The 15,280-nt window shown below is 36.0% G+C and overlaps 1 protein-coding gene across 2 annotated transcripts in view; it reads left to right on the top strand.

Moving 5' to 3' along the window:
- The window catches only part of EPC2 (enhancer of polycomb homolog 2), a 124,855-nt gene that overhangs the window by 99,404 nt on the left and 10,171 nt on the right, over positions 1-15,280 (top strand). Inside the window, exons 7-10 of one of the 2 annotated variants that reach the window (XM_020905069.2) lie at positions 1,128-1,319; positions 5,885-5,974; positions 9,525-9,670; positions 9,780-10,123. In XM_020905069.2, coding sequence (XP_020760728.1) covers positions 1,128-1,319; positions 5,885-5,974; positions 9,525-9,670; positions 9,780-10,123 — 772 coding nt within the window. The remainder of the gene's footprint in view (positions 1-1,127; positions 1,320-5,884; positions 5,975-9,524; positions 9,671-9,779; positions 10,124-15,280) is intronic. The other variant, XM_020905070.2, reaches the window with a different exon arrangement.

Genomic DNA, 15,280 nt, shown 5'->3' with positions numbered 1-15,280 from the left:
TCAGTGCTTTTCCTATGCATATTATTGTTAGGTATAGAATATGAAAATCTCAACCCCAAATTACTGCAGAATCAGCCTTTGTTATATATTGATTCTTAATCTTAGATCACCTCTAAGATTAAACACCCACATTATTTAAATACTAATTTTAGAAATATGATTGCATTTGACATAGTTAACTATATTTCCTTTGTCACACACCCTACTTTAGTTTCTGAGAAGTTGGGGATTTCTTTTTGATGTCATAGCTATGCCCATTGTATGAAAGCATTTATATCTCAATAACTCAGTGTTTCAGCAACATTTTCATCATGTATAGCATTTTTGACCCTAAAGTAGTTTTAATGAAAATCTGAGCTACTTGAAAAAATGTAAAACTTCCTGAGTATTTTTACACTTTGTTAACGCTTGTAATTTGATGCTTAGAACAGTCATTTTTAAACTTTTTAAAGCAGAGTCTTATTTATTAAAAGGAATGCCAGTATGTTAAAACAGAAACAGCTGCTCTGTTGAGGATAGCTGGGTTCTAGACTCCACCCATCAGTTAGTCTCTGCCAGACAGCATCTTGCGTGCCACCAAAGAACTCTGGGGTACTTGAAGACAGTTTGATTATTGTTCAGCTGAGGTAGTAATTAATTCTAAAAAGTGAAGGTTTCTTCCCTAATTAATAAGCTTTTCTGTCTCAGAAAAGTTATTCCACATGTAGATATTTTTAAAAATTGGAAATAAGCATAGAAATGAATTAATGAATTTATAATCTAATCCAAGTCATTTTAAAAATAAAAGTAGTCAATATCAGTAGATTTAAATAAAATCAAAATAGAATTTAAATACATTTTAAATGATGTATTGCATAATAGAGGAATTTTTAAAAATCACTAACATCTTAAAGTATTGATAACAATATAAAAAAGTAAATTTAAACGTCATAATTATTTTTCACTGTAATTTGTGAAAGCAAAGCACTTTTTAGCTTATCATCAATAGTTTCTGCATATTAAAACCAGAAAATAAAATCACCTCCTGGGTAAAAATGTATGTTTTTTCAAAGAGCAGTATAGTTTTTTATGATTTCTAAAATGATTTTCATTTCTTCCTTTTGGGGGAAAAATCATCATGTAAACAGCACCCGCATCACTTGTCTTTGAAAGAAGAGGCTTCTGATGTGGTTCGTCAAAAGAAGAAGTACCCAAAGAAGCCTAAAGCAGAGGCTGTGCTAACATCTCAGCAGCCTACTCCTGAGACCTTGCCTGTGATCAATAAGAGTGACCTTAAGCAATATGACTTTCACAGCTCAGAGGAAGATGAATTTCCACAGGTGCTTGTTTTAAAACTATTTTACAGACATTTTCTTCTAGTCTTTTCTATTGCTCTATTTTAAAACATAATATCTTAGAGTTTGTTTGTTTGTTTTCCCTAGTTTATTTATTTATTTATTATTATTTTTTTTTTTTTCCATTTATTTTTATTAGTTGGAGGCTAATTACTTTACATCATTGCAGTGATTTTTGTCATACATTGAAATGAATTAACCATGGATTTACATGTATTCCCCATCCCGGTCCCCCCTCCCACCTCCCTCTCCACCTGATCCCTCTGGGTCTTCCCAGTGCACCAGGCCCGAGCACTTGTCTCACGCATCCCATCTGGGCTGGTGATCTGTTTCACCCTAGATAATATACATGTTTCAATGCTGTTCTCTTGAAACATCCCACCCTCGCTTTCTCCCACAGAGTCCAAAAGTCTGTTCTATACATCTGAGTCTCTTTTTCTGTTTTGCATATAGGCTTATCATTACCATCTTTCTAAATTCCATATATATGTGTTAGTATACTGTAATGGTCTTTATCTTTCTGGCTTACTTCGCTCTGTATAATGGGCTCCAGTTTCATCCATCTCATTAGAACTGATTCAAATGAATTCTTTTTAATGGCTGAGTAATATTCCATGGGGTATATGTACCACAGCTTCCTCATCCATTCGTCTGCTGATGGGCATCTAGGTTGCTTCCATGTCCTGGCTATTATAAACAGTGCTGCGATGAACATTGGGGTACACGTGTCTCTTTCAGATCTGGTTTCCTTGGTGTGTATGCCCAGAAGTGGGATTGCTGGGTCATATGGCAGTTCTATTTCCAGCTTTTTAAGAAATCTCCACACTGTTTTCCATAGTGGCTGTACTAATTTGCATTCCCACCAACAGTGTAAGAGGGTTCCCTTTTCTCCACACCCTCTCCAGCATTTATTGCTTGTAGTACTATAAAACTCCTAGAGGAGAACATAGGCAAAACACTCTCCGACATAAATCACAGCAGGATCCTCTATGACCCACATCCCAGAATTTTAGAAACAAAAGCAAAAATAAACAAATGGGACCTAATGAAACTTAAAAGCTTTTGCACAACAAAGGAAACTATAAGCAAGGTGAAAAGACAGCCCTCAGATTGGGAGAAAATAATAGCAAACGAAGCAACAGACAAAGGATTAATCTCAAAAATATACAAGCAACTCCTCCAGCTCAACTCCAGAAAAATAAATGACCCAATCAAAAAATGGGCCAAAGAACTAAACAGACATTTCTCCAAGGAAGACATACAGATGGCAAAAAAATACATGAAAAGATGCTCAACATCACTCATTATCAGAGAAATGCAAATCAAAACCACAATGAGGTACCATTACACGCCAGTCAGGATGGCTGCTATCCAAAAGTCTATCTTAGAGTTTTGATTCTTGCTTTCTTCACCTGATGTTACAACATAAACGTTTTCCACATTATTTATGTAGTTACTGAAATGGTATTTGCTTTCTGTTATTTTCTATCAGTTGAATATATTTTATTTCTATTGTGTAGCATTTAGGTGGTTTTAAGCTCTCCCTTTTATAAAAATGAGCATCTCTACCTCGTCCCTCCATATTTGAAATAGATGATTAAAAATGGAATTCCTGAGCTAAAGGTTATAAATATTTTAAGACATTTAACACATAGTTGTAAACATTCACCAATAATAATTCCCATATTCCATCAGCATTGTATTTTACAACTTTTAATGAAAATTTTGCTAATTCATCTGACAATAACTATTTGACTCCAAAGAAGATTTAGAATTGGTTCAAATTTTAACTTGTGAAAATAGTTCTTTGGTTATATTGTAGCAGTTTTATAGCAAATTTTAACAGTTTAAAAATCTAAATTTTTGTTTCATATGTGCTGTTTTTTAAAACAAGACTTTTATATACTAAGGGATGGATTTAAAAAAATACTATTGTTTAGCACCTGGTGTAGCAGTGGCCTCCTTTTTTCTTCTTCATACAGTATAGGAAACCTAGAGAGAGTACTATGTGTTATAGTATTTCAACATTTTGACTGAGTTGCTTAAAAAAATTTTTTTTAAAACACCATGACAGATAAATTTGGAAGCAAGACAGTTTATAAAACTCCTTGTTGTAGTAACTATTTAAAATCTAAAGTTTATATAAAATTTGTCTTCTTTGGCTCGATTATATTAGTTTTACTTTTTTGTAGATGATTTAGTTTTTCTAGCCCAGATAATATTTCAGCATTCATAAACATTGTAACAGTGCACAAAATGTGTTTAGTATCCTCTTTAAAAGCACTTAAATGAACTCATTTATTAAAAGTTGTCAGATGGTCTTGCTCAAGGTTATGTGGCAGTCTGGATGGAAGAGGGCAGTTAAAAAAAATATTTAAAAAAATAAATAAAATTGCCAGAGGATGATGTTGTTAGACTCAGGCAGGGCTTTGAATAGTCATGGAACATGAATTAGATGACATTTTGAAGGAATGAGGGCACATATAGTAGGTCTTTTCCAGATATAAAATGTGGGGAAGGGTCCAAGGCAGAGAAAACAGCATATTAGAAGGAATTGCTAATAGTAAGTTTAAGTGAGGAGTGAGATGGTTAGATCAATACATGTATAAAAGCCAATAAAGTTTTGCTCTACATTCCCAGCCTTTTAAGAATAATGCTAAGGGATACTGTGTCAAGTAGAAACTTTTCCTATATTGCTAGAATCAGTCTATGCAGTCTGATAGATGCACTCATACTAGACCTATATTCCTCATCTATTAAGGAATCTTCATCTCTGTTCTAAAGTCATATTTATTCATATAGTCCCCATTCCCACATGAAATTGCATTTTGAAACTTTTAGGTTCCTCTGAGTCCTTGTACTGTGTTCTTAACAATGTTAATTTTTATGATGGTATCCCTGGTTGCTAAACAGTAAGTAAGCATGTACCTATAGTTGAACATTATTCAGTGAGGCAGCTGTTTAGAATGTGGCTCTTACAAAATAAGGATTTTACTGCTTAAAAGATAATTAAAATAATCATATGCTTCTTCTGTGTCCAATAAACAAGAATAAAGGAATAGGGAGCCGGAAAGAACATTTTAACCACACTTCTCCAACTGATTTGCAACAGAGCAGAATACAAACCCAGTCTCTTCTCAGTCATGCTTCTGATTCTCCTAACATCAAGGCTGTTGTTATCTGTATCTCAGACTGTATCTGTATCTTCCTGTGTCTCAGACTAAATCCTGGAAACCCCTCCTTGGGTAATCCAGAGGAAGGGATGCAAAAAATTTCTAAGACTTTGTGACACTTCCTGTGTACATTCTGGAAGAGGTAGTTGCTTTGTAAAGGAACCAAACTGTAAAATTCACATTTGGGATTTACTTTGAAATTTCAGGTTTGGGTTTGGTTCCCTGGGAAGAAGAATCAGCCCCAGCTTACTGTTTCTGTGTCTCCCCCATAGGGTTGGTTGGAGGTATATTGGAACCTCAAACAAATGCCTTTCTCCCCTGGATGATCCTGCTCAGTGGTAATTACCACAGTTTTGAAATAATGTGGAGAAAGCATTTTTCCCCTCAAAATAGGAAGAGAGGGATTTGTGAGGTTCAAAAGTTTGCAAGTAAATGTGGTTGAGCCAGCGTTGTCAGAAAAAGAGATGTACTCCAAAGTGAAATTGCGAGACAACTGAAACTTAAGTACCAAAACTTTTTTTTTTTTTTAATTTTAACCATTATGGGTAGAAATTTATCTGAACCATAGTATTTCCTGCCATATCAGAGTATATTTGTATTTCCCTTAATCTGTTTCCGATAACATAACGTTTGCTATAATGCACCAGTGCTGCCTTAGAGGTCCACTCAGATTATGTAGGGGGATTTATTTGTCCTAGTCTCACTTGGTCCTATGCTTTTTAATGTGTGACAGCTTTTTGAAAGTCTATTCTTTTGCTGTCAGGTGGTGAGATTAGTACTTCTAAACCAGTCTGCTTACCTTTTAGCAAGTCCTCTTTCCTCTTCTGATTTTCAGCTTCTGATCTGTTAAATTTTAAAAATGATTTTAAAACAAGTGGGGAAATAAGGGACTCCCCTTTCAGTGCAGTGTAGGAACTTTTTGGCTTTGAGGGGTGGGAGGTTATTCATAAGCTTTGTATCTTCTTAGCTTTAGGCTTTATTATAGAGAAATGAAGTTATTGTATAAAAGCATACCTATCTGTAGATGAAACATAATTATTATTACAAAGTATTCATGGCCACATACAGTATTTATAAAATGTATAAATGGGGTATGTAAAAACCATACTAATTATTTTCAAGCTTAAAGCATTTATATACATGTTCAGAAACAGTTAAGCAATACCATGTGAACTTACCTGCAAGAACTTACCCATTAAAAATGATTATTATTAACCATTGAAAACTTCTGCTAATCTTTAAATATTTTGGGAAATTCACTACCTACTATATGTAATGTGGAGTGATTCACTGTGATCACATTCTGATTTAAGACCATTACAAAGATTGTTGACTTTTGGTAACTCCTAAATGGAATGCTTCATACCTCTTTTCTAGGTACCGTCCCCAGCATCAGAACCCGAAGAAGAAAATGATCCTGATGGTCCCTGTGCTTTCAGGAGGCGGGCAGGATGCCAGTATTATGCTGTAAGAACTATATTTTTTGTGGTGTTTTGGGAACTGGAATTAACAGATAACTCATGTCAAGATGACTTCAGTTCAATTCAGTTGCTCAGTCATGTTCAACTCCTTGCGACCCCCATGGTCTGCAGCACGCAGTCCATCACCAATTCCAGGAGATTACTCAAACTCATCCATCAAGTCACTGATGCCATCAAACCATTTCATTCTCTGTTGTCCACTTCTCCTGCCTTCAATCTTTCCCAGCATCAGGGTGTTTTCAGAAGAGTCAGTTCTTCACATCAGGTGACCTAATATTGGAGTTTCAGCCTCAGCATCAGTCCTTCTAATGAATATTCAGGACTGATTTCCTTTAGCATGGACTGGTTGGATCTCCTTGAAGTTCAAGGGACTCTCAAGAGTCTTCTCCACACCACAGTTCATCAGTGCTTTAGCGCTCAGCTTTCTTTATAGTCCAACTCTCACATCCATACATGACTACTGGAAAACCCATAGCTTTGACTAGATGGACCTTCATTGACAAAGTAATGTCTCTGCTTTTCAATATGCTATCTAAGTTGGTCATAACTTGTGTTCCAGGGAGCAAGGGTTTTTTAATTTCATGACTGCAGTCACCATCTGCAGTGAGTTTGAAGCCCCCCAAAATAAAGCCTCTCACTTTTTCCATTGTTTCCCCTTCTATTTGCCATGAAGTGGTGGGACCAGATGCCATGATCTTAGTTTTCTGAAAGTTGAGTTTTAAGCCAACTTCTTCACTCTCCTCTTTCACTTTCAGCAAGAGGCTCTTTAATTCCTCACTTTCTGCCATAAGGGTGGTGTCAAGTGCATATCTGAGGTTATTGATATTTCTCCCGGCAATCTTGATTCCAGCTTGTGCTTCATCTAGCCCAGAGTTTCTCATGATGTAATCTGCATATAAGTTTAATAAGCAGGGTGACAATATACAGCCTTGTCGTACTCCTTTCCCAGTGTGGAACCAGTCTGTTGTTCCATGTCCTGTTTTAACTGTTGTTTCTTGACCTGCATACAGATTTCTCAGGAAGAAGGTCAGGTGGTCTGGTATTCCCATCTCTTTTAAGAATTTTCCATAGCTTGTTGTGTTCCACACAATCAAAGGCTTTGGCTTAGTCAATAAAGCAAAGGTAGATGTTTTTCTGGAACTCACTTACCTTTTTTGATGACCCATTGGATGTTGGCAATTTTTTCTCTGGTTCCTCTGCCTTTTCTAAATCCAGCTTGAACATCTGGATATTCACAGTTCATTTACTGTTGAAGCCTGGCTTGGAAAATTTTGAGCATTACCTGCTAGCATGTGAAGTAAGTGCAATTGTGCTGTAGTTTGAACATTCTTTGGCATTGCCTTTTTTTAGGATTGGAATGAAAACTGACCTTTTCCAGTCCTGTGGTCACTGCTGAGTTTTCTAAATTTTCTGGCATATTAAGTGCAGCACTTTCACAGCATCATCTTTTAGGATTTGAAATATCTCACCTGGAATTCCATCACCTCCACTAGCTTTGTAATGATGCTTCCTAAGGCCCACTTGACTTCACATGCCAGGATGTCTGGCTCTAGGAGAGGGATCACACCCATCATGGTTATCTGGGTCATTAAGATCTTTTTTTGTGCATTTCTGTGTATTCTTCCCACCTCTTCTTAATATCTTCTGCTTCTGTCAGGTCCATACCATTTCTGTCCTTTATGGTGCCCATCTTTGCATGAAATGTTCCCTTGGTATCTCTAACTTTCTCGAAGAGATCTCCAGTCTTTCCCATTTTATTGTTTTTCTCTTATTTCTTTGTATTGATCATTGAGGAAGTCTTTCTTATCTCTCCTTACTATTCTTTGGAACTCTGCATTCAGATGGGTATATCTTTCCTTTTCTCCTTTGCGTTTAGCTTTCTTTTTTTCTCAGTTATTTGTAAGGCCTCCTCAGACAACCGTTTTGCCTTTCTGCATTTCTTTTTCTTAGGGATGGTCTTGATCACTGCCTCCTGTACAGTGTCACGAACCTCTGTCCATAGTTCTTCAGGCACTCTGTCTAACAGATCTAATCCCTTGAATCTGTTTGTCACTTCCAATGTATAATTGTAAGGGATTTGATTTATGTCATACATGAACAGTCTAGTGGTTTTCCCTACTTTCTTCAATTTAAGTCTGAATTGTGCAATAAGGAGTTCATGATCTGAGCCACAGTCAGCTCCTGGTCATTACTTTGCCAACAAAGGTCCATCTAGTCAAAGCTACGGTTTTTCCAGTAGTCATGTATAGATGTGAGAGTTGGACTATAAAGAAAGCTGAGCACCGAAGCAGTGATGCTTTCGAACTTTCGTGAGGAAAAGACTCTTGAGAGTTCGTTGAACTTCAAGATGATCCAGCCAGTCCATGCTAAAGGAAATCAGTCCTGAATATTCATTGGAAGGATTGATGCTGAGGCTGAAATTCCAATACTTTAGCCACCTGATGTGAAGAATTGACTCATTGGGAAAGACCCTGATGCTGGGGAAGATTGAAGGTGGGAGGAGAAGGGAACATCAGAGGACACGCTGGTTGGATGGTATCACTGACTTGATGGACATGAGTTTGAGCAGGCTCTGGGAGTTGGTGATGGACAGGGAGGCCTGCTGTGCTGCAGTCCATGGAGTCGCAAAGAGTCGGACACAACTGAGCAACTCAGTTGAACTGAACTGAGGAAATGGAAAGCTAAGAAATGCACTGTATGTCATTAAAAATAAAGAGAGGAAGTATGAATTTAATCTGTGCTTGCTTTCTTTTTTTTTTCTTTTTTAAATTATGAAAGTATGATAACACATTTACAGAATATGTGGAAAATACAGAACAAAGTTGCATATAGCTCCACCATTTATTACAATTCTTTTTTTAAGTAGATAAATTAGGATTTTTAGTTGAATTTCAATACTGAACTCTCAAAAATTAATGGAATGAATATACAGAAAAGTAGAAGCATATAGTAGACCTGAAAAGCACCATGCACCAATTCAACATAATTGAGATTTATACGGTTTTCACACAACAGTAGGATACAAATTCTATTCAGGTTTTCATTGAGTACAAACTGGGTGACACTAGAACATATTCAGGTACCTAAAATAAGGTCACGCATGCTTTCTTGAAGTGCAATTTTTGAAAATTTTATTGAAATCCCTGTAATATATCTGAGTAGCAAGTTTATAAATTACTAAATTCATTATCTCTAGAGTCGCTTAGAGTTGGACACTACTGAGCAACTGAACAGCAACTCCTACATAAATGTTAAAAGCCACATTGTTCTTTAGCGATATATTTCTTTTAAAATATAATATATCTTAAATGTATTGATAGTCATAAAAATTTAGTTTAAGTTATTTTGATGAGTGAACTTCTGTATCAGTTTTATAGAATTTTACCTAGTTAACATTTAAATCCCAATTTTAAAGTTTTATATCTAAATTTTAATTCTTCTGCTAATACTGTAGTTACTTTCTTTTTATCATGATTTAACTTTTCTTCATTTCAGAATTATTCTATGAGTTTTAATTTTTTTTCCTTTCTGTACAGCCTCGTTTGGACCAAACTAACCGTTCATTTGGAAATTCAGAATTGGCAGATTTGGATAAGTTAAGATACAGGCATTGTCTTACAACACTCACAGTCCCAAGACGATGTATAGGATTTGCAAGAAGGCGAATTGGCAGAGGTGGAAGGTAAACTGTTCGTTTTGACGTGCTATTTGTTTCCAAGATGGAAGGTACGGTATCAAGAAAATGTTTTTAAGTTCTTCTAGGTAATATTTGGCTTTATATTGCTTTTCAGGGTCATAATGGACCGGATAGCCACAGAACATGACCCAGTCCTGAAACAGATAGACCCTGAAATGCTGAATGGTTTTTCAAGCGCTTCCCAAACTATAGACTTTTCTTCTAATTTCTCTCGGACCAATGCTTCCAATAAACATTGTGAAAATAGACTGTCCCTATCTGAAATATTAAGCAATATCAGATCATGTCGACTACAGTGTTTCCAGCCAAGGCTACTAAATTTACAGGACAGTGATAGTGAAGAATGTACCTCAAGAAAACCAGGGCAGACTGTGAACAATAAAAGAGTTTCTGCAGCATCTGTAGCTTTATTGAACACCAGCAAGAATGGCATATCAGGTAAGTTGCTACTTGTTAAAAGTATATCCTCTTCTCTTCTTAATTTTTCATTATCCACTAGATAGACTTTCATGATGAATTTTGAAGGTTTATTTTCATGATCCTACTGAGGAAAGGAATTTTAGCTTAACCTACATTTTTTTTTCCCCAGTGTAAGAAACTAAACTCTATTATTGTGGTTTGCATTTTAACCAAAAGTTCCTACCTAATACCTGTAAAACCACTCACTTTGAATGTGCCTGGTATGGTGAGTGTGTAGGAAGAATGTGTAGAGAATTCTCTCTGGGCAGAGTGATTATTAGCTGCTATCAGATCATCATAGCACAAAAGTGTTTTTGTTATAGAAAGCTTAACACACTAACCTGACAGGCTCCTCTGTCCATGGAATTCTCCAGGCAAGAATACTGGAGTGGGTTACCATTCCCTTCTCCAGGGGATCTTCTCGACCCAGGGATCAAACCCAGGTCTCACGCATTGTAAGCAGATTCTTTACCCTCTGAGCCACTAGGGAAGCCTCTTTCCCTTTCACTTTCACTTATTGTAGTAACTTTGCTTGAATGTAAGCACTGCCCCTCGGAAATGCCATTAAAAAGCTTTCCTTCTGAAAAATGTAGTTTTGGTCTAATAATATCTAATTGAGATCAAGAAGCATTTTCCATTTTAAGAAACATTGTACTAAAATTAATATACCTCGGCATTGTAAATAATGTGTAACATCTACAGACTCTAAGATGTAATTTTGATTTGTTTTCTTCTGTGGATAGTCTTCTCTTTATCACATATATATAAGTGTATAATTTGTAAATGTCTTTATAATGTATAAATTGCAAAAAATGCGTGGTATCCAAAGGCAAAGCTGTATGTGGCTTGACTTAAACTGTTGATATCCTTTCTTTCTGTAAAATGTATTTATTTCTAAATTATTTCCTGGACAGTATATTTTAGTATATAAAATTGATGTGTTACGCTTCTTCAAAATGATTTTAAATCATTTTAAGTTGAAATTTTGTCTCAATGACTGAATCATTTTTAATTACTGAGCTGTTTATTTTCAAACTTTATACTTAGACATTTGTCTATTTAAAGGTTGTTACGGAAAATTGGATTTGTTTGAATGATTGGAAGTTGGCATATCATTTCTCCAAATTAGTTGGTTAATTTTCTCCCAAACGAATTTAGGTAAGGAAAATGGTATCCCATTATATAAAGTTCATGAGTCTGAAATTTATTGACCTTTTGAAGCTGAAATGGATTAATACGTAATATGACTTTAGACAGCAGGATTCTTTAAAGTGTAAAAATAGTAAGAGCCAGACATCCTGGAATGTGAAGTCAAGTGGGCCTTAGGAAGCATCAGTACGAACAAAACTAGTGGAGGTAATGGAATTCCAGGTGAGCTATTTCAAATCCTAAAGATGATGCTGTGAAAGTGCTGCACTCAATATGTCAGCAAATATGGAAAACTCAGCAGTGCCCACGGGACTGGAAAAGGTCAATTTTCATTCCAATCCCAAAGCAAGGCAATGCCAAAGAATGTTCAAACTACCTCACAATTGCCCTCATCTCACACACTAATAAAGTAATGCTCAAAATTCTCCAGGCCAGTTCAACAGTATGTGAACTGTGAACTTCCAGCTGTTCAAGCTGGTTTTAGAAAAGGCAGAGGAACCAGAGATCAAATTGCCAACATCAGCTGGATCATCAAAAATGCAAGAGAGTTCCAGAAAAACATCTATTTCTGCTTTATTGACTATGCCAAAGCCTTTGACTGTGTGGATCACAATAAACTGTGGAAAATTCTGAAAGAGATAGGAATACCAGACCACCTGACCTGCCTCTTGAGAAACCTGTATGCAGGTCAGGAAGCAACAGTTAGAACTGGACATGGAACAACAGACTGGTTCCAAATAGGAAAAGGAATACATCAAGGCTGTATATTGTCAGCCTGCTTATTTAACTTATATGCAGAGTACATCATGAGAAACACGGGGCTGGATGAAGCACAAGCTGGAATCAAGATTGCCGGGAGAAATATCAATAACCTCAGATATCCTGATGACACCACCCTTATGGCAGAAAGTTAAGAACTAAAGAGCCTCTTGATGAAAGAGGAGAGTAAAAAAGTTGGCTTAAAGCTCAACATTATGAAAACTTAAGATCATGGCATCCGGTCCCATCATTTCACGGCAAATAGAAGGGGAAAGAGTGGAAACCAGCAGACTTTATTTTTGGGGGCTCCAAAATCACTGCGAATGGTGACCGCAGCCATGAAATTAAAAGACACTTATTCCTTGGAAGGAAAGTTATGACCAACCTAGACAGCATGTTAAAAAGCAGAGACATTACTTTGCCAACAAAGGTCCATCTAGTCAAGGCTATGGTTTTTCCAGTAGTCACGTATGGTTGTGAGAGTTGGCTATCAAGAAAACTGAGCACCAAAGAATTGATCCTTTTGAACTGTGGTATTGGTGAAGACTCTTGAGAGTCCCTTGGACTGCAAGGAGATCCAACCAGTCCATCCTAAAAGAGATCAGTCCTGTGTGTTCATTGGAAGGACTGATGTTGAAGCTGAAAACTCCAATACTTTGTCCACCTGATGCAAAGAACTGACTCATCTGAAAAGACCCTGATGCTGGGAAAGATTGAAGGTGGGAGGAGAAGGGGATGACAGAGGATGAGATGGCTGGATGACATCACTGACTCAATGGACATGAGTTTGGGTAAACTCCAGATTTTGGTGATGGACAGGGAGGCCTGGCATGCTGCAGTCATGGGGTTGCAAAGAGTCAGACACGACTGAGCGACTGAACTGAACTGACGAATATTAGGTTACATCCTTCTTCAGCCAACTCTAAGACATTATTCAAATTATATATCTGAAACTCCTGTACCAAAAGTTACTCAACAATAATTTTGCCAGAAAGAGAGTTTAAAAACATATCAACCATAGCATTTATAACTAGATTTGACCATAGTTTGAATTTTTTCTCTACGAATGAATACCATAACAAAAGATTGATTTTAAATGTTCCTCCTCAACTTGAATATGGCCACACATTTGCAGCTTTCTACTCTACTTTCCTGAAACACTTCCGATCTATTTGACTTGACTCTTCCAGAAAATGTATATGTTTCTTGTTACTGTATCATCACTACTCAGCATGTATGGATTCAGAATGTAATTAGTCCATACAGTCAGCTCTAGAATTTTATGACACTACCATGTATCAGTGTAAAGTAAGCATTTGAATATTATTTTAGGCTTGCATACACTTCTCAGGGAATTTAAATCACATATATGTGATGCTATTATCATAGATAATAAAATTATTTCTATTTTTACCTTTCCCCTGTCATCAGAAAAAAATAGTGGTTTTGGTCTATGCCATTTTTCCTTTCTTATGTTTATGTTTTTTATGTAATGGTATTGTGTCTCAACTTAGTACCATTCCATTATTTGTTATTAAAAGAATTTTGTTCATGTTTTTTCTCTGCTAACTATGACCCTCTAAGGTCATTGAAGTCACAAGGTGGTTTGTTTTTAACAAATTTCTTTTGTTTCAAAGTATTAGGCATCGTATATAAATTCATAATGAAATGTATTTTTAACACCAGTTGTGTAAACAACTGAAAAGCTGTAGCAGTTATTTGTTTGTTTGGGCCACCTCACGGGGCCTGCAGGATCTTATTTTCTCAACAAGGAATCAAACCTGGGCTCACGGCAGTGAAAGTGTAGAATCCTAGCTATTGGACCACCAGGGAATTTGCCCATGGCAGTTTTAAGTATGCCTCTTACCAGTTATATTCATTACATAGTTTCTCCATTCTGGATAGATCACTTAAATTGGATTCAGTTACAGTTCAGTAAATATTGATAGAAATTCCTTTTCTACCTAAAAGGAATTTAAGGAATTTCTTAAAGTTTACATTTTTATATGTGATGTGCTTAGTCAGTCATGTCTGACTCTTTGTGACCCCATGAACAGTAGCCCACCAGGCTCCTCTGTCCATGGGATTCTCCAGGCAAGAATACTGGAGTGGGTTGCCATTTCCTTCTCCATTTGATGGACATATGCAAAAGAATTGAATCCTCATACATTTGGTTTCTTTTAATCGGTGTGTCTGTAACACTTGTGCTTTCTGCTTGTTAGTGGACTTGGTCAGGAGAACGTGCGTGTCTTTAAGAGTAACAGGACTGATACAGAACCATGTTTTTACTTGGCAGAGAGTATCAGATACTGAATTTTCTGTTCCACAGCTGGGAAATTCACAGCAAATAAAGGGTTTGGTCAGAAATAGAAACCTCATACACCTGACACTTGTAGTATTTATTTCTATCACAAGTTCTTAGTTCTTAAACAACAACCTTGAACTTGAGAGCCATTTACAGAAAATTTTCTTACTTTTATGTTGTTAATAACCCAGTTAATGTTTTTCAAGTCATAGTTGCTGTGTCCTGAATGTATTCTAATTATTATTTTCGGTACCATACTAAATGGACTTAAAGGGAAACAAATAGAATTGTGTGTCCTAGGTACTAGTAAGAACTAAAACTGAAGGCTTCATTTAGTTAATTATTAAATAAAAGTATGTTATCTTAATTGAAAGCCTATTCTCAAAGAATAGGAAAGGAAAGATGGATGTGCTAAATAAAGAAAGTGGATAACCAAGGAAAATTATTTTTAATACATAATTATTTAGGATCTAACATATGCAAGCCACTGTGTTAAGTGTTTGGAAGTTGCAGAATTTTAGGAGACAATAATCCTTACCTTCAGGGAGCTTATGATAAGCAAATATATTATTTAAATAAATAGATGATAAAGTTTTCAGTCATTTGAAACTGCAGTATTTATTCTTTTGAGATACTATTCTTAAATCCCAACCTTAAGAAAATATATTTCACATCTAAAAGTAGTATTGCTTGTTCAGACTCAAAGGGCAATTTATGTTTAATCTTGGGTTAGACTAGTGCATGGTTGCATTGTCTTCTCAATCTTTCTGAAAATGGTATAAAATGTTTGCAAGCATAAAAGTTTTTAAAAAGGAAAACTATGTTTTAACACTCACTGAGGTACTCACAAGAACTTATTTTTTAAGTTAAAGTCACTTCCAAAGGTGAGAAATGGATTTAGACTTCAGGAGTTTGAAAGATTT

This window comes from Odocoileus virginianus, chromosome 13 (genome assembly GCF_023699985.2).
Source record: "Odocoileus virginianus isolate 20LAN1187 ecotype Illinois chromosome 13, Ovbor_1.2, whole genome shotgun sequence".
NCBI lineage: Eukaryota > Metazoa > Chordata > Mammalia > Artiodactyla > Cervidae > Odocoileus > Odocoileus virginianus.
The sequence above is the reverse complement of the archived record's forward strand: the minus strand, read 5'-3'. Positions and strand labels throughout refer to the sequence as shown.